This window comes from Homalodisca vitripennis, chromosome 4 (assembly GCF_021130785.1).
Source record: "Homalodisca vitripennis isolate AUS2020 chromosome 4, UT_GWSS_2.1, whole genome shotgun sequence".
In the NCBI taxonomy this organism is placed as follows: domain Eukaryota; kingdom Metazoa; phylum Arthropoda; class Insecta; order Hemiptera; family Cicadellidae; genus Homalodisca; species Homalodisca vitripennis.
The window spans coordinates 118,629,391-118,652,293 of record NC_060210.1 but is presented as its reverse complement, the minus strand read 5'-3'; the positions used below and the strand labels follow the sequence as shown (position 1 = coordinate 118,652,293).

The window sequence follows — 22,903 nt, the reverse complement described above, 5'->3', positions numbered from 1 at the left end:
GGCCAGTCGAAAACAGCCAAATAGTCTCTTCTCTCGCTCGATTGACAGCGAGTCTCTACGAAGTAGAGAGGAATGTCGTCCGAGGACTCTAACGGCAGTCGAGTGGGCGCTTATAGCATATTTTGTCCAAGAGCTTCGGCTTCAGAGAACAATTCTAATTAACGTTAGTTTGTTTGGCAAAATGAGTGAACAATTTGATAACAAGTATTGTTAAATTTACACAATCGGTTTAGACTATTTTTCACTATTCATTACCTTTCTCAATCGTGTATTTCGCTTATTTTTGCCATGAAAGTATTTTTATCTTCAAATATTGTTATAAGCTTTTCTACTCGTATATGTATGTATAATTGTATATTTAACTGTAAAATTACGAAAATGTATTGATACCCGTATTACTGTACTGATCTCTCACACGGTAGTCTTAGGGGAGCGATAAACCTAATAGTATCAAGAAAATGTGTATTCAAGAGAAATATAAATGATCTAGACAATTGTTTTCCAATTACTCTACAAGAATGGAGCAAAGTTCCATTTATAATTAAAGCCTTAGTTTATGAACACTTTTATACTTAATTTGAGTTTTACAGAAATCATTATTAAAGTGATTCGTAACATTAATGGGATCATTGCCCCAGGAGGGTTCACTTCTGGCTGGTTTATAACTTCGAGTGAACGCACACAGGGTACAGCATAAACCGATGTCACTTAAATCTGGGCAACCTCATGGATGTCCAGGATTGGCACATCACTAACCGTAAATCTCAAGACTGTGGGGCGTAAGTGTAATTCGATAGGTCTAGTCTACTGAGGGATATGATTGTTGAAGTTGGTGGGTTTGTTCCCTAAGATTCAAAAATTTTTGCCAGCCTAGACATAAGGGTGTACCACCCCTGCCAGCTTTGGCTTAAGAGGCTGGTTCAGAGCTGGCTTCTCCTTCTTTCGTACGGACATGACTTGATATTAGTGCCCTAAACCTTTCCTCGTGAATCTTGACAGGAGGCGTCCCCTTTCCCCAACCTTACCTATCCAAAATATCCTGTCACTCCGGAAGCATTGCAATGGTCCTTACAGGACTAGGTGCAATTTTGTAAGCTTCTTGTCCTAAGAGAACAAATAACTGCCACCATATCAGCTGTAGAGCAGGGTCGTGCCTACTTCGTCCATGATCTCGAGGTCCATGTCATAGCATATCCGCCGAGGAAAGGTAGACCTGCAGACAGCTGATAGCACAATCCATGAACCTATTGAAAAGGACACAGAACAAAAACATAACGTTCTTTCACTACTAATGAGACCACTCTAACGATATTAATTTTTTGCTGTACGAGTTCTGGTCTGTCTTTCAGAAGGCAAATGGCCTAATGGCTCATGGAGAGTATAATTATTTCCGACCACTCTGTAAAATTCATTTCCTATATGAAAAATAGACCAGATATTTTCAATGAAAGGCGTAAAATAAATTTTAACATTCTTCTCTGGAAGTAACGTTACATTAATTTTCTTTGACTTGTATAATTAAACTGTAAAGTAGTAAAGATAAAACATTAACGAAATTAAAGTTCTGTTTAACAATAAAAACTCGATCACTAACATAATGTAGTTATTTGTTCCGCTTAAATGAAACAACGTCGAATTAATATTTTATGACAATATCACTTCAATCTGTATAAGTCCACGAGGAATTAATATTTATGACAATATCAAGTTTACGGGATCAGGGTCAGTCCTACTAGTACAATAGTATGTTAATGAACTATAGTACTTGATCCAGATTGGGGTATAGCATAAATGACTTCATGTGCTGGAACAATATCACTTTATCATATATGTAAGAGATTGTGGTTATTAAATATATTTCAAATAATTATTAGGAGAAAGCATTACTCTAGATTTGTAGCAATCACAAAGTATTTGGAGCTGTGTAGTTTGACAAACTAGGAGAAAATGAAATATTCCGTAAGAACCTGAAGAAGGTCTAGATACATTATGACGATTAATTACATCAATACATGGACTAATTTACACTTTCAGAATTTTTTATGTTCTTGCCTAAAAAATGGCTTCAATTGTTCAAACGAAAAGGTTCACAAACTTATAGATACTAGAGCACATTACAAATCACAAACTAAAAAATTTATTTTATATATACTATTGAAAGTTATTTTATAAAAAACCTAATTATGTTTTATGAAATTCAAATGATATTTTAAAAGAAGTATGTAAAGTACGAGGCTTTTGTAAATATATTATATATTCCACCCAACATCTGTTTGCAATACAACTTATCAGTGAAATGCAAATGATATTAATAATATAATAATAATTTTATATTTTTATTTATTAATAATTTCAGTTATTGCTGTTCAAGTTGCTTCTTTTTGTATTATTTTTTAAAGTTATTTCTTACCTTTTATATTTGTAATCCATTGCATTTTTACTAAGTGAATACTGTTATTTCTGGTAATATTTTATGCATGTATACTGTTATTATAGCCGTACCCGACTCATAGTTCAGTCTAAACCTGTGCCAGTCAGAAGAGCAGTTCCACAAGGCTCGGTCCTTGGACTGATTTTATTCATATTATTCATAAACGATTTCCAAGAACATATAGGAAAATATTGTAAAATGCTGATGTATGTGGATGACACTGTGCTGCTAACAACAAATAGGAATGTCATATGTGTATTACAATTGTCTGGAAAAAAGAGCTTGTTGACTGTGGGACAAGGATGTATCCAGCGAGAGAGTCCGGATCCCCCTCAAATTTTCATACTTTTTTAGTAAACTATTATTATTATTTAAATAATTAAGTATTACTGACATGTACTGCTGAAGGATCGTTCTCAACTAAAAAACAGGTTAAGAACTTCGTAAAGAACAAAATGGAATCTTCTACGAGAAAATATCAGTTGTCTAGACCTCCTCCAAAATTTTCAATTTTGTAATTACTTTTTTAGTAAATGATTATTATTTAAATAATTCAGTATTAGTAACATGTACAGCTGAAAGATCTATCTCAACTAAGAAACGGGTCAAGAACTTTTAAGGGAGAAAATGGGACCTTACTCTCTGCCCACTAAGGGAAGATCAGTTGTCTGGACTCCCCCCTCCAAAAAAATTCTCTCCTGGCTACTTTCATGCCGTGTGAATGAATAATAAATGTAATATACTATTATTCACAATCATCCAGGGAAAAGAATTCCGTTGAAAATTCTATCATCTTCAGTGTGTATGAAGTGTTATCTGATTTGTGCTATCAGTTTATAGACCTTTATAATCCAAACAAACAGTTTTGGCATGGGCAAAGTCCTGACTTTCAATTCCGTTCGTACTACGTCACTTGTCAACAAAATTCAAGAAATAAATTTGAAATGCCAGGGAATATTAAGTATTTCCATACGTCTAAATGGACGTAAACCCACTGCAGAATGCTTATGGAGATAAAACCAATTTCGTGGTTAAACCGGGGAAATAGCGGCCGAATTCGGCGAGCGGACGGCCATCACGCTCTTCTCGGTTGGAGACCGCTGATGTCTTGTTTTACAAAAACACACGCCATCCTTCAGACGCCGGGCCGTGACGAACTGAGCCGCCGTTTAAAATGCATAGAATAAGTCACCGCGTGGCAGAATATTATAATGTGGACCGTTCACTGCGTTGCCGTTCAGAAACGCGTTACACGGTCAGTTAGTGACGGTGCGGCCGGGCGCGTCCACTGATCCCCTCATTAAATTAAATCTACATTTCCATTGTATCTGATAAAAACTTCAGTTTGATGCTGGAGAAGGTTGCGGCCTAAGTGTGACTGAAGTGTATTTTGCTAAAAAGTTATAACGCTGGTGGAAATGTAACGTAGTTGGTGTGTCTAGAATATATGATCTAAATTTCAAAATCGCATTGTTGGAAACATAACCGTCAAACTCACTATAATTAGTCTAGAAGCTATTACCAGCCTTCTCATTACAGTTATTTATAACATAAATTATTTTAACTAAAATACACCACCATTTGTCACGTAAAAGGCTTCGCTGAGATAAACTGCAAAATTTCAACTCTGTATCTCACTGTACTAGGTTTTGTGTGTTACTACTATGTCGCGTTTTAAATTTCATGTGATAGTACTCAGTGTGTTTATAAATGTATTTATTGTGTGATCTTCTCGCTTCCATCACAATAACAATGTTAAAATGTTCACTAACCCTCAACCAAATCTCACGAAGCGACATGCATTATTGTCGACCTAGATGTTGTTAACATAGAAATGAAGCTTCGTGCAAAACAGCAATTCAATTAGGTAGGGCAGTTCTTGACATACTCGTATATACAGACAGGAATAACATTTACAACTCCTCAAGTGATAAGCTTCGATAACTCTCAGCCAATGAAAACGCATACGAACCGTGCTATTAATAACTGGAAATGTCCTCAAAACTGGTAGAAAACCATGAAGAACTTTCATTGTCGTAATTAGAATCTGGAAAATTTTTTATTAGTAGAACTTAAAAATCGATAGTTTAGACGGAGTAACGTAGAGCTAGCGTTTTCAAGGAACGTTCTAAAGGGTCTTGTTTTGGATCTTCAATGGAACAGCCCTTGACGTCCAAGCTCGAAACAACAATTGGACAAATGATGTCTTGCACAAATGTGTGAAAATAAGTCAACCCGTCAAGGCTCAAATGTATTTTCACCCTCGCTGGTAAAAGAGTTTATGATACAGAATTCCTCACTGGAGCAGTGTCCACAGCGCTATCCTAAAGACCAGACGTAAAGCCTCCAAACTGTTGTACCTACTGTGTCCGTATTTGATGGTATCTTTAAAGGGCCATAAAGTTCACATAAGTTCGCGGAAAAGTGATCGTTGGTCTTTTTCTCGGGATGTTGTTATTTTATTCATGGTAATTTATATTAAAAGATATACTTTTTATGTTGTTTTTTGGTAGCATGTTTCTTAATGTTTTTTTTTCGATGCTATTTACTTGTTGTTATTGTTGTTGTATTACTGCAACTGAAGATATTTATTTGCTTATTTTACTTTTATTTCTTTACGACATTTATTTACTAATTTTAGCTTATTTATTAATTTACTTCTTATTCTACAGTCTTATAAGTCAGTTTGTTTAAAAGTTAGATGTAAATAGTGTAAATATTGCAAAACTTTGTTATTGTACTAAAAATAAATAAAAATTGAAATGGAACCACAATTTGGGAGTGCTCGCAAAACACTAGTGAAATATGTACTGGTTCTAGTTCCTGAGCTCTGTGGATGTTAGGTTTATTACTATTTATTTATTTATTTATTTACGGTAACACCATTAGTACATGGAAAAAACAATAAGATATTCTTATATCCAACAATAAGCTAATGAAAATGATCCACATTATAAATTATTAACAATGCCAAAATAAATTGCTACAACATAACATAACATATAAATAGACTATATAGAAAATAACAATAATAGCATAGCAACAATAATAAATAGTAACAGTAATTATACAATCAATTATACATCCATCTGCACTTACACATATACTACATAGGAATAATTTATTACAATAAAAGGGGGAAAAAAGAATCAAATTTATGCATGTAGAAAAGAGTAGAGGAAAAACTCTTGCAAAAAACTATTGCACGTAGTCCAAAATACAGACTTGAATCTTATACAAAATGAAGAAATTGAAACTCAGGTTTACAATTTCTACTTAATGTTGTGATCTTGGAAACTACAACTATAAAAGTTTACATTAGAAAATTAATAAATATTAAAAAGTAAATTTTTTTTGATTTTTTACATTACTGAAATATTTATAATAAAGGCTATACACAGAACATGTTTCATGCACACATGAAACGAGGAAAACTCGCCTATCACATATACAATGTTAATAAACTACCAGAACGGTGGCAAAGTAACATTGATTTTTAAGAACATTCATAATATCTAGCCAATTTAATAGTTTTGGCAAAAGAAGGAGCTTGAATGTAACCATTACAGATTATTTGGAGGCTTACTGGCAACAACTGTGCCTAAAAAGAAAGTTTTTTCACTCCCTCAAACTTGAGGATTTGCAGGACTGCTCATCAACAAGCCTGGATTGGATATCGGAGGGCCTTCACAGACTAGATTGCAGAACCCATTCAGTAGACGCCATCATGCCATAGATTGTGAACTTCACAATCCAATAGCAAGGATTCTGTAACTGGACAATTCTATGCTGGTATAAGTCACACCGGGGATTTGGCTAAACGTCATTGACGCCTACCACTGACGGAGGAGGCTGTCACAATCCAATAGCAAGGATTCTGTATCTGGACAATTCTATGCTGGTATAAGTCACACCGGGGATTTGGCTAAACGTCATTGACCCCTACCACTGACGGAGGAGGCTGTCACAATCCAATAGCAAGGATTCTGTATCTGGACAATTCTATGCTGGTATAAGTCACACCGGGGATTTGGCTAAACGTCATTGACGCCTACCACTGACGGAGGAGGCTGTCACAATCCCTCTTTTTTGTCTGCTGGGAGAAAGTAAAAATGGCTTTTCTTTATATTCACTGTATATTCTTTATATTACAATCACCTGGCTACCTAACCGTAGGACATCTAAAAACAGAATAAGCTACAAACTTGAAATTTTAATACAGCCTCAGCGAAGTGCGTTATGCGACATGTGGTGTGACGTACTCCTTGTCATAGTAAATATTGGTTTCACCTTTGGTATGTAAATAAAATAAGAGAACAATTGGTTTCTTAAAGACGAACTGTATAATTTCCTGATCGACCTGAGAGTTGAGTACAAAAACCACAACTGGAGCGACGCTACGGCAGCAGGTCGACCACACACTCAGCTCTTAGGCATTATATTATTGACCTATCAATCTTTACTGACCTTCTGTAACTGACCTGGGGCGATGCACGGTTGTGTCGGTTAGCTTACCGCATGTTTGCAGTTTGCGGGGTCGGCATAGAACTAGATACTTATACTCCCACATGTCCTAATTACTTCATTTAGCTTAGTAATGTCTATTCTGACTACTCTACTTTACACATCATATTTCAAAAACTGTTTAAGCTATAGCATTGTAATTTTATATGACTATTGGTACTATTGTTGCCCAATATAGTGCAACAAATTATACTTATCTCTGTTGTCAAACTGTGGATTTTTTAAAACTTTAGAGTAAAGATTCTACAAAATTTTCTGTCACAACAAAAAGAGTTAATGCCATAACGTAAAATATAGTTCAAAGTGTTTGGAACCATAATTTTTAACTATCAGTTGAACAATAATTGAAAACGCAGTTAACCGTTTATATGTACGTAAAGCCTATAAGAAAACTCAGTCAAAATGCATTACATATGATTGATGAAGCTAAATTGTATTTATTTTCTACACTAACAAATCTTATAATAAACACTTATTTTAGGGGAAACCGATTTACAGTCTACTTTGCCCTTATATAAATTCTTTTGATTATTGTACACCAAGCTGTTTATATTGGTATTGCTTCAGAATCGTAAGATATTTATATAAAGCTAGATTCTAAAAGTATAAACAATGCTGAACTTGATGGTCAGACGTACACGCAGGGAGAACCCATCCATGAAGATGCCCAAAATACGTTGTTGAATATAAGCGAAGGATGGTTCACAGAAAACAGTTGGAAATCGGGATTTCACACCCGAGACTACAGGAGCAAAGATGACTCCTAAACTGGAAATATATCTCTGCGTTCGTAGAGAACGTTCTCAATAGAAAGAAAATGATCGATCCCTAACACTCTGGATCTTTCCTCAGTCATTTACACATATGTGAAAGCTCCATGAGCTTAAAGGTATGAGACTCCATTTTACAGTCTATGCCTTAATAGGTAAAACCTATTAATCAGCATGAGGAGAAGGATTCAGTGGGTGCGAGTCTCACTCACAGGGAAATGTAAGGTTTCTCCCCCGACGGTGCATTACTAGCATTTTCCCTAGGAAAAAACAGCCTAACAATGACTTATGGAATATTTTCATAATGGTGCAGTGTATCGGGTACAGCGATTATCGTAAAGATAACCAAATCAAGCAACGGCGAGCTTGGCTGCTGCTTGGATGGGTAACCGCTGGGTGATCTTCTCCTTGCAAGCAGACCGCCTGCCATTGATGGTGGTTTGGAAGTCCCCAGGTTAATTTTTAGAGAGGGTTTCTTAGCCCTAGCTTCGTCTAGTAAAATACGAAATCCTTTACTTTACTTTTATTTTAACAATCTGATAATGTACTCGTACTACCTAGTATTTAACATGTTATATACATTTTTGAACCGTATAACGTAACCCGTTTATATTCCACACGTTGATTTAAACCATAGAGCAAACGCTTTTGACATTTTATTCTATTAGCTGACCGTAAGTAAAGTATTGCATTGACCATTGAATAGCTTCAATTTTCCAAGAGGAAACCGAAATCTATTTGAAACTGTATAAAGAGTGTAGACTCTATGCTACCGATTTGAGCCAACAAAATACAATTTTTTAAGTTGTGTAGAATTACAAGATTTGTAACAAATACTCTTTACCCATAGTTCATAAAAAACTGGAGAAATCACGTAGATATCTGATATCTGTTATGTTTGAAATATCACTCAAATCATGTAACGCAGCTTTGGTTGATTCAATGTAAAAGTTGAGTTTAACATTATTTCACCTTCCTCTCAGTGCAACGTCTGAATCTGACTCTGTCACAAACAAGAATCCTGAACTCTATCTGTTCGTCTGAAGAGATCAAAAAGTCGGCTACGAAAAGCTCGAAATGAACTCTTTACATAGTTCTGACATCGTCTCATTCTTTCATCAGGTGCACAATTGAGGCGTCTGATATGATCTTCAATGATGTCTTTGCTTTTGGACTGCGAAACGGATAAGGATTTCTAATTTACGTAAGAGAAATATGTTTATAACAAAAAGTGTTCTGAATAGACTTTTAGAATTTTAACAAACCACCACCTGTACTGCACAGCTGTATAGATAGCTCTTGTGTCAATTAGCTGATACATCTGCATATGGCCTTCCATTGTGCTACATGACACATTCTTCATCTCTCACAGGGACCTTCACATATCCTTTCCTTTCTTTTCATCCTCCATGTCCTTTTATCCTTCACATCTTTCAATAACTCAACATTCCTCAGCTTCTTTATGTAAAACCTGGCTTCAGGGTAGTACTAAAGTTACTCTCTGTCGGGGAATGGAAAAAAGTGAGATAAAGCATATGAGCTCGTATATTTTGTGATTTCTGTTTGCACTATCTACTAGTTGATTTATTTTAGAACACGTGTTCATTCATACATTAAAATGATAATATAAGCAATGAAATCAATAATACACTGATTTTACTAATTAGGGACTTTTAATTTACAGATGTATAGTCAAAAAAGAATATTTTATTATGATCCATTATATTTTATTCTTATAAATAACTGACCTGAAGGCTTGAATTGTTCCACAATAAACAAGAATGTGCATGAATGACGTGTCAAGATACATCGGGAAAGGTTTCATCTGAGATCCTATTACTTTTCTATGACTTCATTTCTACATAGAAAAAAATGAAGTGTACGATATGGCACATCCAACCATGGAATTTTGCTGAGCTTCAGTGAAGCCTACCACTTTAGTAGGATGGGACAATTTCTCTTTTGTTTGCCGGGGGGATGTGAAACGTTCTGTTCTGTGGTCAGTCTACCTATCCACAGCACATATCGAGAATGAAATGAGCTATAGATTTGAAATTTGTAGTGCATGCTCAGAGAAGCCCGTTACGTGACACATGATGTCGCGTACTCCTTATCTTGTTTACAACGGATGTGAAACGTTCTGTTCTGTGGTCAGTCTACCTATCCACAGCACATATCGAGAATGAAATGAGCTATAGATTTGAAATGTGTAGTGCATGCTCAGAGAAGCCTGTTACGTGACACATGATGTCGCGTACTCCTTGTCTTGTTTACAACGGATGTGAAACGTTCTGTTCTGTGGTCAGTCTACCTATCCACAGCACATATCGAGAATGAAATGAGCTATAGATTTGAAATTTGTAGTGCATGCTCAGAGAAGCCTGTTACGTGACACATGATGTCGCGTACTCCTTGTCTTGTTTACAACGTATTTTATGACTATTCCACTTTTATTTGTATTTTTCTCTCACCCTTTTTTACTTTATTTCTATAACTCAAATTGATGTTGAAATGAAAGCCCTCCCATTCCCATTTCCTTAAAAACTTTGGTATAGAGGTAAAGTATAAGATAAGACTTCTTAGTCCTATCTTCGCGTAGTAAAATCTTTACACTTTTTCTGTAAAATCCAATGATGGCCTAACATATTTAAATATAAGTGTGAAAATGTGTCACAAAACCATTAATTATCTGGGTGAGTACAAACATTTTAGAATGTTGAAGAGGATTTTTTTACACTGTCACTTTGAATTAAAATCTTGTCAAACTCCTTTGACATTTTACATTGATAAAAAATGTAAAAAATGTAAAATCATGTCTTGGCTGTCTTTTCAAAATTCCATAAACGTTAAACAATATTTTGGTTAATTCTGTCTGAAAGTGTAAAACAATTCATAATGGTAGGTATCAGAAGGTTATTAAATATGTTTTAATACAAATATTAAGAAGGCGTGAAGGAACCACTACCTGTCAATAATAATTTTCTGATCGTCCAAAGATTCATGTTTTTTTTTTAACAAGTCTACCAATAACAAAGATATTATAGGATGCTTAAGAGTTCTATTCTCTCATCTTCACCATCATACTCTCACAATCGTTCTCCCATCTTTCCTCCCTTCGTTCTCTACTCTCTGCACTCTCCTCGCCCTCTCTAATACCCCGTGAGACCTGATGACTCCAGAGGGCCGACCTCCGTCACGCCGCCATTCTTCGCGCTCACTCGTGTACGAGGCTCGTGTCCAGAGGATCCTCTGCTGATGACCACTCCGAGACCGCGCCTAGTCACCGTTAATAAACTCATTTTGATTCCAACATATCACCATTGGAGTACGGGATGATTTATTGCCCGCTACTTCAGAATTGATGCGGGGATTAGGATGTTATGACGGCATTAGTCGGGATTATCGCGGTCCTGTCACGATCTCTGTACTTTGTGGGTTCAAACCTGTCGTGCGTAGGCCCACGATATTTGTTCTTTTTTTATAAATTTCAAATCCTTTGTTGAAGGTTTTGATCCAGCAGATGAAACGACTTAAGGACAATGAGTTTTTCACCTTTTTTGTAATATTTGTTCACTTATCGTATTTCAAACAACTGCAATTCAAATACACACGTATACTAATAATTATAGGTTATTTTAAGAGGATTTACTTTTTCCCCACGTCTTCTTTTTGTTATAGCCTTCTTTATAGAAGCCGTTATATAAGCCTATTTATTACGGGATGATTTCGATCAAATGTTCAATTGACAAAAATCCTGTTTCAACAAAACCATAGTTAAAGATTTGTGGAGAATTTGACAGTGATTAGCCGACATTATGAAAATTGTTTTATGATGGTGGAAAACTTTGGTAGAAGAAAACTGCCATAATAATCCAATGACTTCAACAAAAACCCATTTTTATATTTTCTACATATACAAGAAATGTAAAAAAACCTTTGTGTACATGAACAAACAATGTTTACAAAAATATTAATATGAATATACTGGCATATTTCTCTACTGACCACAATCTTGGGGTGAATTCACCAATGGCGTTGGCTTCACAAATAAAGTTTAAAAATCAATAACTCTACATCCTAATAACACTCGTATTATAAACGCGAAACTGACTTTTTCTTTGTTTTTCTATTACTTATAAACTATTTTATCGACTGTACTGAAATTTTACATGAACATTCTTGAAGTCCTTGAAGTCTATGAATTAAGGGTTATTCGAAAATCCTTCAAGACTACGCCTAACTGGTCTCTAAAGTAGTAAAACCCTTACCGTATATTGGCCTCTAAAGTTGAAAAATATTAATTATTAGAACCTGTTAAATATAATCACATGCCCTGTATAAACATTGTTTTATGACAGCGCAACCGAATGTTTAATAAATGAAACCACTATTTTCAATTTGTTTACATTTATGATGTAAAATCATAGAGTACACTTGAACAACACTTCTCATTCCAACCTTTCCTGCAACCGCTGTTGAGCGCAGAATTTCCAGATAAGAAAATTAAAAGTTTTAGTAAAAATATACTTTTTAACAGTACTTTTTAGCAAATATTAAGTATTAGATATGAAAGACAAAGTTACTATCTAACTCTTACTATACGTTTAAAAACATAATATATTAAATCTCATCTTAGTTGTCTTTTGGCAGAAGTAGGCTTCTCAGACTTGTGTATGTATTATTTTCTTGATCGAGACACAAGGCAAAATCAACCATGGAACAAAAATTTTAAAACTGGTGAAAATTAAAGTGGCCATAAATATACACTTTTTGACTTATTTCCCTGATTGAGGCCACCAGTCAGTCTATAATGGCGTCGGAAATATAATTCACTTAAACCACTTGAGATGTGCTCATACACTTGCAAAGCCTACGATATTGCGTGGGAAGCCATGGGTAACTGGTAGTGAAAAATAATCGAAGCAGTATTTGTTTATGCCATCATACGAGTCAAAACTTGTCTTGTGGGAAACGAAGTACAGTAGTGCCAACCTTTCAAGAACGGATTGCTCACTAGGAAGCACGGGAACCATTTATAACAAAAGGAAAGGAACTTTCGCAACGAGATCAACGTAAGCTGTGTAAACGTACGCGAACGGTGTGAATAGTCGCAAAAAGATGTGAAGTCGTAGTTATTGGCGTACCGATGCTAACGATCAGCTGTTAGAGTCTTGTTGTCAGCTGGGCGGTGCGACGTGCTGACTGAGAACAGCTGATGTGTTCCAGCTGGTTCGTGTTCTGGTACTTGGGCTAGCCTACAAGTGTCAGTAGCCTACTATTTCGTTAGAAAAAAAGTGTTTTTTTAATTCTTTTAGTTTTCATAGTCTATAATGTACCAAAATAACCTTATGAAAGTATTTGTTACAGGTTAAAGAAAATTGTGATGGGTAGGATGAATAAGAAAAGAACAACATAATGGTCGCTGACGCTACAACACTGATCCTATTGAATTCACCGACTCGGATTAATCAAGCCTGTACAGCCCTTGCAGCTCTGGTAGTCATTACTTACTTATCCCCTCTTTGTTGTCCTTATTCCACCCATCGTCATGCGCCACTGGCCTGTGCGGGGATATTATCAAACACAATAAGCTGAAAAAATCTCTACACTACAAGTTCAACAGTGATGATAACTGTCAAAGACAAGATTTGAACCTGTGATACATCTAAACCAGATCCAAAGTCCAACGAGCTAAAGGCCACTACTAATTACTAAAATTAAAATGATTCCTCCCAGAACACTGGTTACCACACGAGAACTCACCAAGACCTCTGCATTAAGAGGCATTCCAAGCTAACTTCAAGTGATTGTCATCGACGAAAGGATGATGCTAGTGGCCTCAACCTTATAGCATCATCTATGGTGTGAGGAAGGCGTTAATATTACCCTAAACTTAGCCTTAGTTATCTTGATGCCTGACCACACTAACTGCGTAAGCCATTTAACCTCTGAGATTTAGAGAACAAAGGTCGTCTCATCTTTTAAAGGCCAACCTACAGCGTCTTTCTTCAGTGTCGAACAGATGCCTCTGAGCCAAAAGTTCAATTTGCATCACTTAAAGCCACACTCACTGACCACGATGCATCATACAGCATCGTGATGATTGAAGCCACTACAAGTTCTATAATAATTCTGCATCGCGTGAACATGAATTTATAACATTTGGCTTAGTGCTTAGTACTATAAACCCAAAGATCGTCAGCCCAAAGTAGCGAGTATTCTTAGTTGAGAGAAGTTGATTTCACTGAGAGGGCACTATAAATTTTCGGCCCGGGAACCCAAGCAGTCAAGGCAGTGGCAAAACCTCCCGCCAAACTGAAAAATGATCCAATTCCCAGTTTCTGTTGCAGGTACGTACAGTTCTTCGTTGTCAGCAATATTTAGATCCCAAGCAATTCATTTATAATCCCTTTATGATTGTGAAACATCACAATTTTACAAACTTCACAGCCTTTTGTTATCTGAACACTTGTCGTAAAAATCCACTTTCATCATTTCGATATTGTAAAGATACATATCTGAACTTCAGATTATTTCTAATCATATTTAGACCAAGGTTTAATCATATTTTACTATTTATCTTAACGACTCAAACACTTATATAAACCTTTAATCTGGAGTTATAAACCTACAAATAATCATTTAATAAAAAGTAGAATAAAAATTATCATTGACGAACCATTTCACACAGAGGGCGCTAAGACCATACACAAATATAAGACACGAATGCATGTAATTGCACTGTATAATGTTGTTGAAAATCTAAACATAAAATTGTAAGCTATTATAAAAACATATGTGTCTGCTATATAATGACGCTTTATGTTCATAAAAAATAACTAATAATAAAGTTTTTCATTGTGGATTCTAGTCATATTATTTCTACTTACTATATAAATGTAAATTAGAATGCCAGGACGCACATTATATAGTTATTTCAGTGTATTAAGGGAATAAATAACTATGAGATATTATAATTACACTGAAGTCCTTGTGTCCTACCTGTTCTTGCTGGCTTTACTGTTTATATTAATGAACTGTGTTTATGAAGGAGAAAATTCTCTGTGTCCTCCGAGAGTACTACGTCCTCGGCAGTAACTGCAAAGTACCGGTCGCCGGTAGCCTTGCAGATTGCTGATGTTCACCACTTCACCAGAGCAGATCGGACATTAAAATTAGCGTTTATAACGAAGAGATGGCGAAATTTCCGAAAAGAGAGAATTTGATCGTCAGCCGCGATAGTTTTAGTAGAGGTCTAAATGGTAAGGTATCAAAAGGGTTAAGCGTATAAAATGATAATATTTTTTTACATTAGCTCGACTGCTTTAAAATCAATTTAAAATCATCAGTTAATCGAATACAGTACAACCGGTCACCGGTAAGTAAGTCTTATAGATTCACCACTTCACCATAGCAGATCGGACATTAAATTAGGGGTTATAACAAAGACATAAACAACAACAAATTTTTACTAAATTCATCTTATGTTACCTAATTCAAGAAATGCTAAAGTAACCAAACTTTTTCAGCTAAAATATTTTGTCATGTATTTAAAAGAGCCTTTGTATGAAAATTCATAATCATAGAACAGTGTGTAACAAAGTTATGATACAAATAATTTATATGACAGAACTTATGTATATCTAAGCTTACCGGCATTTAGAACTAAATCATCCGATAAATTAACTATTGCTGATTGTTTTCAAACTTAAACACTCAAATCATCCAAACTTTCACCATCATATCATATGTTCTACGAGAAACATCAGGACATCTGATACTATTTCTACACAAACTGACTCGAACGATATTATCGTGCATGATATAACAGTTAAATTAGTTATTATTATAGATCTCCAGTTATCATTAAAATTACCAATTATAAACTTAAGTTATAATATGAAGGTTGAGCGTCATATAAACGTTTAACGTCCCGGCTTTGATATAGTATATTGTATGGTTGCGGATGTCTGGTTTCCAATTCCATTCATTTATCTGTACAGGCCCCAATGTCAACGAATCATCAGTGCAGACCCCATAGTCTGGGTAAAAAGAGTCAATTTACACTGTATTTGTAGAAATCGATAGCGAAATTTCTCTTGAGAAAAAACCGATTATCAGCCCTGATAACTTTGGTTTAGGTCGAAATTGAGGGTATTAATAAATATTAAAAATATGAAATGTTCATCCTTTTCTCCGAACATATTTTACCTAACTTTACATATTTAAAATCAACCATTAGATAAGTAAATAAATGTCAAATGAGTGTCAGCTAAACGTATACAAAACATTAAAGTCGGTGACTTCCAGTTTATATAATTTTTCTAACGCTTATAGAAGAGTATTTTAATATGATATTATTTATGAATTAAATGATCAGTTTTAATGTATTAAGGTAGGAAACACATAATATTATTAAATAATTATCGTTTCATATTTTTAACCCTTACAATACCCTCCCATTTCAACCACCAGCAAAACTAGCGTAGCTGACGATTGATTGCTTTCTTAGGAAAGATTCATGAATCGATTTCAGGAAAAACCGGGTAGTGTGCTTTGTACAGTGCAAATTGACTTTCCGCTCCCGGACATTTCAGGGTAACTTTTACAAATCGTTTCCAAAACCCCCTAACCTAAAAATCTCTACTAGCCGGACTAAGGGTTATTGCAAAACGCCTACTAAATGCTAAAATTTCAGTCAGACCCATAGAAACAAATCATTACCATAAGATAAATGTTAAAAATATCTAGTGATTAATTCTAATTAGAAAACTTATACGCACTGTGCTATACACTTTACATTCTCAAGGATTTAGAATTTTAATTAACATGCAGGTGATGGCGCAGAGATAACATAAAAATCCTTATTAAAACAGCTGACAAACAGGGATAATAAGATCCGCCATTAGGAGCTATATTGTTTACAGCTTAATTGAACATTTATCAGCTGCTACCTTCGCGGGTCTGCTTCAATAACGATTAGAATAATCGCAGTTGTACCAACTGCTGAGCCCGACGCCGGACGCAGTGTTGCCACATACTGCTGACAATATTTATCACTGTTTGCCTGTCTATCCGCAACTGTGACGCAAGTGATGCCAAGGTAAAGACGATCAGGATGCAAGGGTCTGCTGTTGTTACACGTGAATGGTAGGTAGCCCTTGCAATGGTAGTTATGCCTGCAAATCTTCTGTTTTCCACAATGCGTAAAATTCAAATTGCATTATACTTTATCTAAAGTATTACATAGCAATCCAGATAATTGGAGGATGAGATTTGACTACATTTTCGCGTAGTGTTTAGCCGGTCGGCCACCTTGAGAAGTCCTGTCTCATTCGCACCGTATCCAAACGGTGATTAAAAATCTGCTTTGTCACTTTGTCAATAAAGTGAGAAAAATGAGGTCGTTGGTAGGCAGCAACAAAACTACACTTGACATCCAACCCCAATGTATATATCGCCCATTTCATACAAGAAAACTGGATCTGTCCCTTTCAACAGAGTTAAAACTGCTAGGTTCATAGATAATGTAAAATTGTGTTTTAAATGCGAAATTAGGCTGGTGTACGCCACTAGGGCATATTACAATATGTTGAATCGCAATGGATTCTATATCACACGAGTCTGTTTAACCCACTGTAATCAATGTTAGAGCTTTCAGTGACTTGATCTTGGTTTGGCGGTAACACAAACAGCAATGAGGTGGGGGGCTGTTGTAAATGATCTTGTTCATATAGGATTGATAATGGTTCGGAAGTTCGGATGTCAGTTTTGACACGTGTCTTAAAAATGTTCTTTTCAGCCCTACGGCAACACATTTATCTAGTATAAAATTTGACACTCTTTATTTGTATTTATCGATACACCTGGGGGAGCCTCAGGAGTTCTAGATCATCTCAAACAGTCTGACTTAAGGATGCTGGAAGGCAAAACCGACCTTCTTATCGACAGTATTCACCTTAGAAAACCATAAATCCCTCACTCATGGAAGGAAGGGGAAGTAGTGTCATGTCTTATCGTTGAGCAAGAAGTAATAACCCACGTGACAGACAGGAATCTAAGTAATAAAGCATATAATAAAATAAATCAATCTATTCTAGATATTATTCACCATGCGAATATTAAATACAGTTCACCTTTCACTCTCACTGGCCTTCCATCCTCGGCCATTAGGGTCCAACAGCACGACGAGCCCTAGGCGGGAAACAACCCGGATAATAACAGCGGAACTAACCCGGATCCCTGCGGTACACCGTACACCGGGTGAAGGGATATCCCTGGACGTCACCGAGATATACAGTACGTACGCCTTTATCGATACCTCCGGGAACTGTCGATGTATCACCTTCGCAATTCTCCGAATTAAACTCGCGGAATCGATTGTTTCTGCGGATTCCCACGGGTCCGGATAACAATGAGGGTACCCTTGAGCGTTGTTAGGGCCAGACTCGGGATGCCCTACGATGACGGGTATCGCGGAGAGAGTGGTCACGACTGTAGAGCGCGCGTGTGCGCGTGCGAACACTTCGTGTGTTAGTGCGACATTTCCATATCTTCTGCTGACCCAGTCAACTCCCACTCCTTGTCCAGTACATTCTTGGTCAGTAATTAGTAAACATCAGCGTGACATTTCATTTTGGATCCGTAATATGTCTCCAATTTATCGCATCTTTTGACTAACAATCGTAATATTTCAGACTCTACTAAATAAAAACGTAAAATAAATTGGATTTGCCTTTTACGTGCCTCTACCAATTTGAATTTAAAAACTAGTCTCTAGGAACCATGTAAAAGTGATAACACTATGAACTAAACGAAAATACTAAAACTAATTACGTAGATTATCATAACATTAGTTGTGCTGAGTTTCCATCTTTGATTAAACAATGCCTCGCCTTAATGTGTATCAGTAAGACATTATCGTGGTTGTAATACTGTAGAAATGTAGTACAGTATAAAAAACAAAATTTTGACAGCGGTAAATCTAACAATAGCATAACACAGGAGTTCTTAAAACTCCTTCGACAACTTTACATATCCTATAAAGCTTTGTCTTGTATTTGTACTTATCTTTTCACTATTCTTATATTTTTGTATCATAGTCAACCAGACTAAAAAAATATAAAAATCAAATAAAGACAATGACGTACTTTCAGAATATCTAACGTTATATGCAACAAACTAAAACTTTTATCTATCTTTAAAACGTCTTTTAAACAATTATATTAATATTATATGTACATTGACAACGAAAGTTCAAATTTTTAAAATATATTGACGATATCCATGCCGCTATGTTTATTCTTAATGCTAATATTTTTCTAATGTCATTTGGAGATCGAATAAAATGTGTATATTGTGTTGTTCTTTAGAGATGGAAAAGTTTTTAAACTTTTTAGGCTATAGAAGTTTTGTTGAAGCATTTTATTGATAATCTTTGGATATTATACGTTTTTTTCATATGACGTATCATGTTAATTATTTTTATGATATTCTTTAAAATGTGTCAAATTATAAAATATAAATTTAAATATTACTGTTCTTAATATTTTTTGCATATTTCATAAAAATGCTCATTCTCCAAAATTCGGACCATTCGCTCTTTAAAGATCCATTGATCAAGTGGCCCGACGGCGTAGCAGGCACGGCGATGCAAATTCTCTCTCGCACAACGTTTCGGCCAGGTTGCACCTGCCTTCTTCACTGTTTAATTGTTGCGGCGATTAATCTACGGGTCACACCCCGTGATATACTGGCAGTGTCGATGGTCACTCTAATTAGGCCACGAAATATGGCCACCTCGCCCGTTTACAATGGGATCTGATAAAGTCTCCCCATTATTCTACAGAGCCCACATTCCTTAATTTCTTCATTTTTTGCAGCAGACGCGCTGCGCTCTATGCAAATTCGACACGAGTACACGGCCGCGCCGACACCTACAAGTACCCGGTAAGGCGCATGCGCAGCGCATGTGGCGTACCGGCTCCCAGGCGCCTAGCCTTCTGTGGCCTAAACCAGCCTTGCTTCACTCCCTATATTCTGATAAGTGTTAATAACAGGAAATCAGTTAAATAAACTAACAAAAATTCAAGAAAAGTTTTGTTTGCCAAATTGTAAATTACGTTCTCCTTGCGACGCCCACGAACATATCCTTGGTGGATTTCACCTATCCTGAATTGAAAAGAAAGCTTAATACTAATACTATTATACAAATTGTATGAAAATCATTTCTGTATGCAAATATTCTTTTGGAGTTTATTGGCATAGGCCTAGCTAGGACTTTGCTACTTTACTACTAATTTTTACTTCATTTGTCAGGTCTAAAACATAAATAAAACGAGAATTGACTCCATTTGTTGTGATACATAGATTTAAAAATAATAAGGTAAATTTTCTCCTTCGAAGGATGTGTGTTAAAGGATTGATGATAAGGTATTTTGATCCAACAGTGGATAGCTACTATAAATTCTCATAATATGAGTTTAGTTTTTTTAAATCTTGCAATAGGTACTTATGCGTAAGTAGAAATGAAACACCACGAAACACTGCTTATTTCAACATATTTTCTTTACGCTTCATTATTAGACTTTGAAAAAAAGAGTCTGGGGATTTAAAATAATTTCTTTGCAAAACAAATTGCAGGCAATGGCCGTGGTTCTCTAGTATACGTACACTACTATACTTTAACGACCGAGTGTTCAAACAAAACACCTCATAAAATATTCCAATAACATTAACTACGATCTTCAAATTAGCAGTGAAACCGCTCATCTGCCGTAGAAAACTAGAAAATCGCCTTGCGTTAAACATAGGTTACGTGGTATCTCCGTGAAGTGTATTTGAACACTTTGCAAAAACCTGGAATAAAGAATATAATATTTTATGCGATTCAGTAAATCTGCTGGGACGAGAAGATGTGAATGTACTCACACTCGCGAAAGTAATTAGCCTTGCGCACGTAGACGCAGACTAAAGCCATGAGCTGTAGCTGGCTGAGGCGCTGCCTGGTGCTGGGGGGCAGAGGCAGCAAGTCCCGCAGGTTGGCTATCTCGGCGTTGATGAGATCTCTCCGGAGCTTGCTCGCACCCTTGGTCGACTTGGTGGCGTCGAACCTAACAAAACATCGGAATCGTTAGAAAACAGAATACATTTGATTTATAACAGAACAAATGACAAAAATCTACCATTCTACCAAGGTTATTTTCACTTGAGAAAATATATAATTAATTATTTCTATTGAAAAGTTAAGGAGAGACAGCTTTATTTCGTATACTTTTCTGGACCACAGCCCTACGTGACTATGTTTGAAGTATGAATATATATATATATATATATATATATATATATATATATATATATAGTCACTGTAGTATGAATATATATATATATATATATATATATATTCATACTACAGTGACTTTCCAAAATCCCTAGTTAAAAATGTACTAGATAATTTGATTTGTACTTTGTTTTTGACGATGGTAGGATTGTGAAGGAAACCGGATTTTTCCGGACATTTGTCATTGTTCAGTGAAACAAAAAAATCAGTAACAGTACGTTTCGAGATCTGTGATCTGGTCTCCTCTTTAAGTAAATAACTAACCTACCACGTAATTTCAAACTAGGTTAAAATAAACGAATCATATCAGTGATTCCCGGTTGTGATACGCGTAAGCCAGGAATCACAACCATCATGGTGTGTGTCAACTTCATTAACTCTAAAACTTGCACTTAATAAAAATCTAAAGACAACGCTAATTATTAAAACTGAACAACAGAATACAGTTTGTAGATCTCGAGACGTAGTTTAACTAATTTTTTGTATCACAGAACGATGGCAAATGTCCGAAAAAATCCTGGTTTCTTCGGGTAATTTTAGAAGTTGTAGAACACGTTCATGAACAAAAAGTGCATTATATCGAAGGAATGAGTCATTAGAAAAATGTAATGTTTGCAAATCGGCATATTTGTGTATCTTGTAAAATATTTTATTTCGTCTCTACCCAAACAAGCTATCACATCACGTCAATTTTTTTAGTTTATGACTGAAATCCCGCAGTTCGTTGATAAAAAAACGTACATACAGTTTAATAAACTGCAAATCAACGTTAGTGCAATAAAGTGGGAACCAGTAGTGCACCCAATCATCGAAACCAGAAGAGGTGTACCAATTATGCTAATGAACGTAAAGTACAATAATAATACAAGACAGCAAACCAACACGCTGTTTTATAACTAGGGGGTTTTCCCCATCCGGGTTTCTTCCATTGTCTTTCTCAGTTCATCATCTGTCTCAAATCTGCTTCAGCATATCAAAGCACACATGTGATGTAGAAATATGGCCGATGTAAGACGTATTAAGAATTGTTTTGTAAAATTTAAATCTTACGTTAATATTTGGATTGGTGTGATATATAACAAAAGGACAAATCAATTATTTTTTCACATTGTCTTTTATATGTTAGTAGTAATAAAAATTAGAGTATTATATCTTAAGTGATAAAAATAAACATTTTCTATAAAATATTCTAAAGGGTAAAGTGTTTTTTTTTTAATTTCAAAGTAAAATTAAAATTGAAATCGGTCTAAAGTGTTGTGACTGTTTTCTGTTTCCACGCAATCGATCAATTACTCCTAATCCTCTTTGGCAGAAAAGGACTAATGTCTTTTATATTTTAGTAGTAATAAAGATTTGAGTATTATATCTTAAATGATAAAAAATAAAAATTTTCTATAAAATATTCTAAAGGTAACGTGTTTTTTTGTCAAAAATTTTAAAGTGAAATTAAAATTGAAATCGGTCTAAAGTTTTTTGTTTCCACGCATTCGATCAATTACTTCTAATCCTCTTTGGCAGAAAAGGACATGTAACTCATTCTAATTCACTAATGTAATTGATATCTTTGTCCCCAATCAAATACTACAAAAGAAGGCTCACTGCAGTAGCCCCATTGGGTATCTATACCTCCACTATAGACAAGTAGGCCACAGCGACCCAGCTAATGAGTAACCTCGTATCTCCATACATCAACCCATTCAGATGTCCCATATACCCCGGGCTCCGCAGATACTACCAATTACACTGACTGATAGAGAAAGTCTACCGTAAAGGTTTTAGTTTTCCAATTTATCGATCCACTATTGTACTGTAGAAGGATACGGCCTTATTGGATGATAC

General features: G+C 35.5%; 1 protein-coding gene across 1 annotated transcript in view; it reads right to left on the bottom strand.

The window, feature by feature from the left end:
• The window catches only part of LOC124360008 (neuronal PAS domain-containing protein 4A), a 206,882-nt gene that overhangs the window by 138,511 nt on the left and 45,468 nt on the right, over nt 1–22,903 (bottom strand). The window contains exon 2 of the mRNA XM_046813234.1: nt 20,656–20,837. Within this exon, the coding sequence (XP_046669190.1) occupies nt 20,656–20,837 (182 nt within the window). The remainder of the gene's footprint in view (nt 1–20,655; nt 20,838–22,903) is intronic.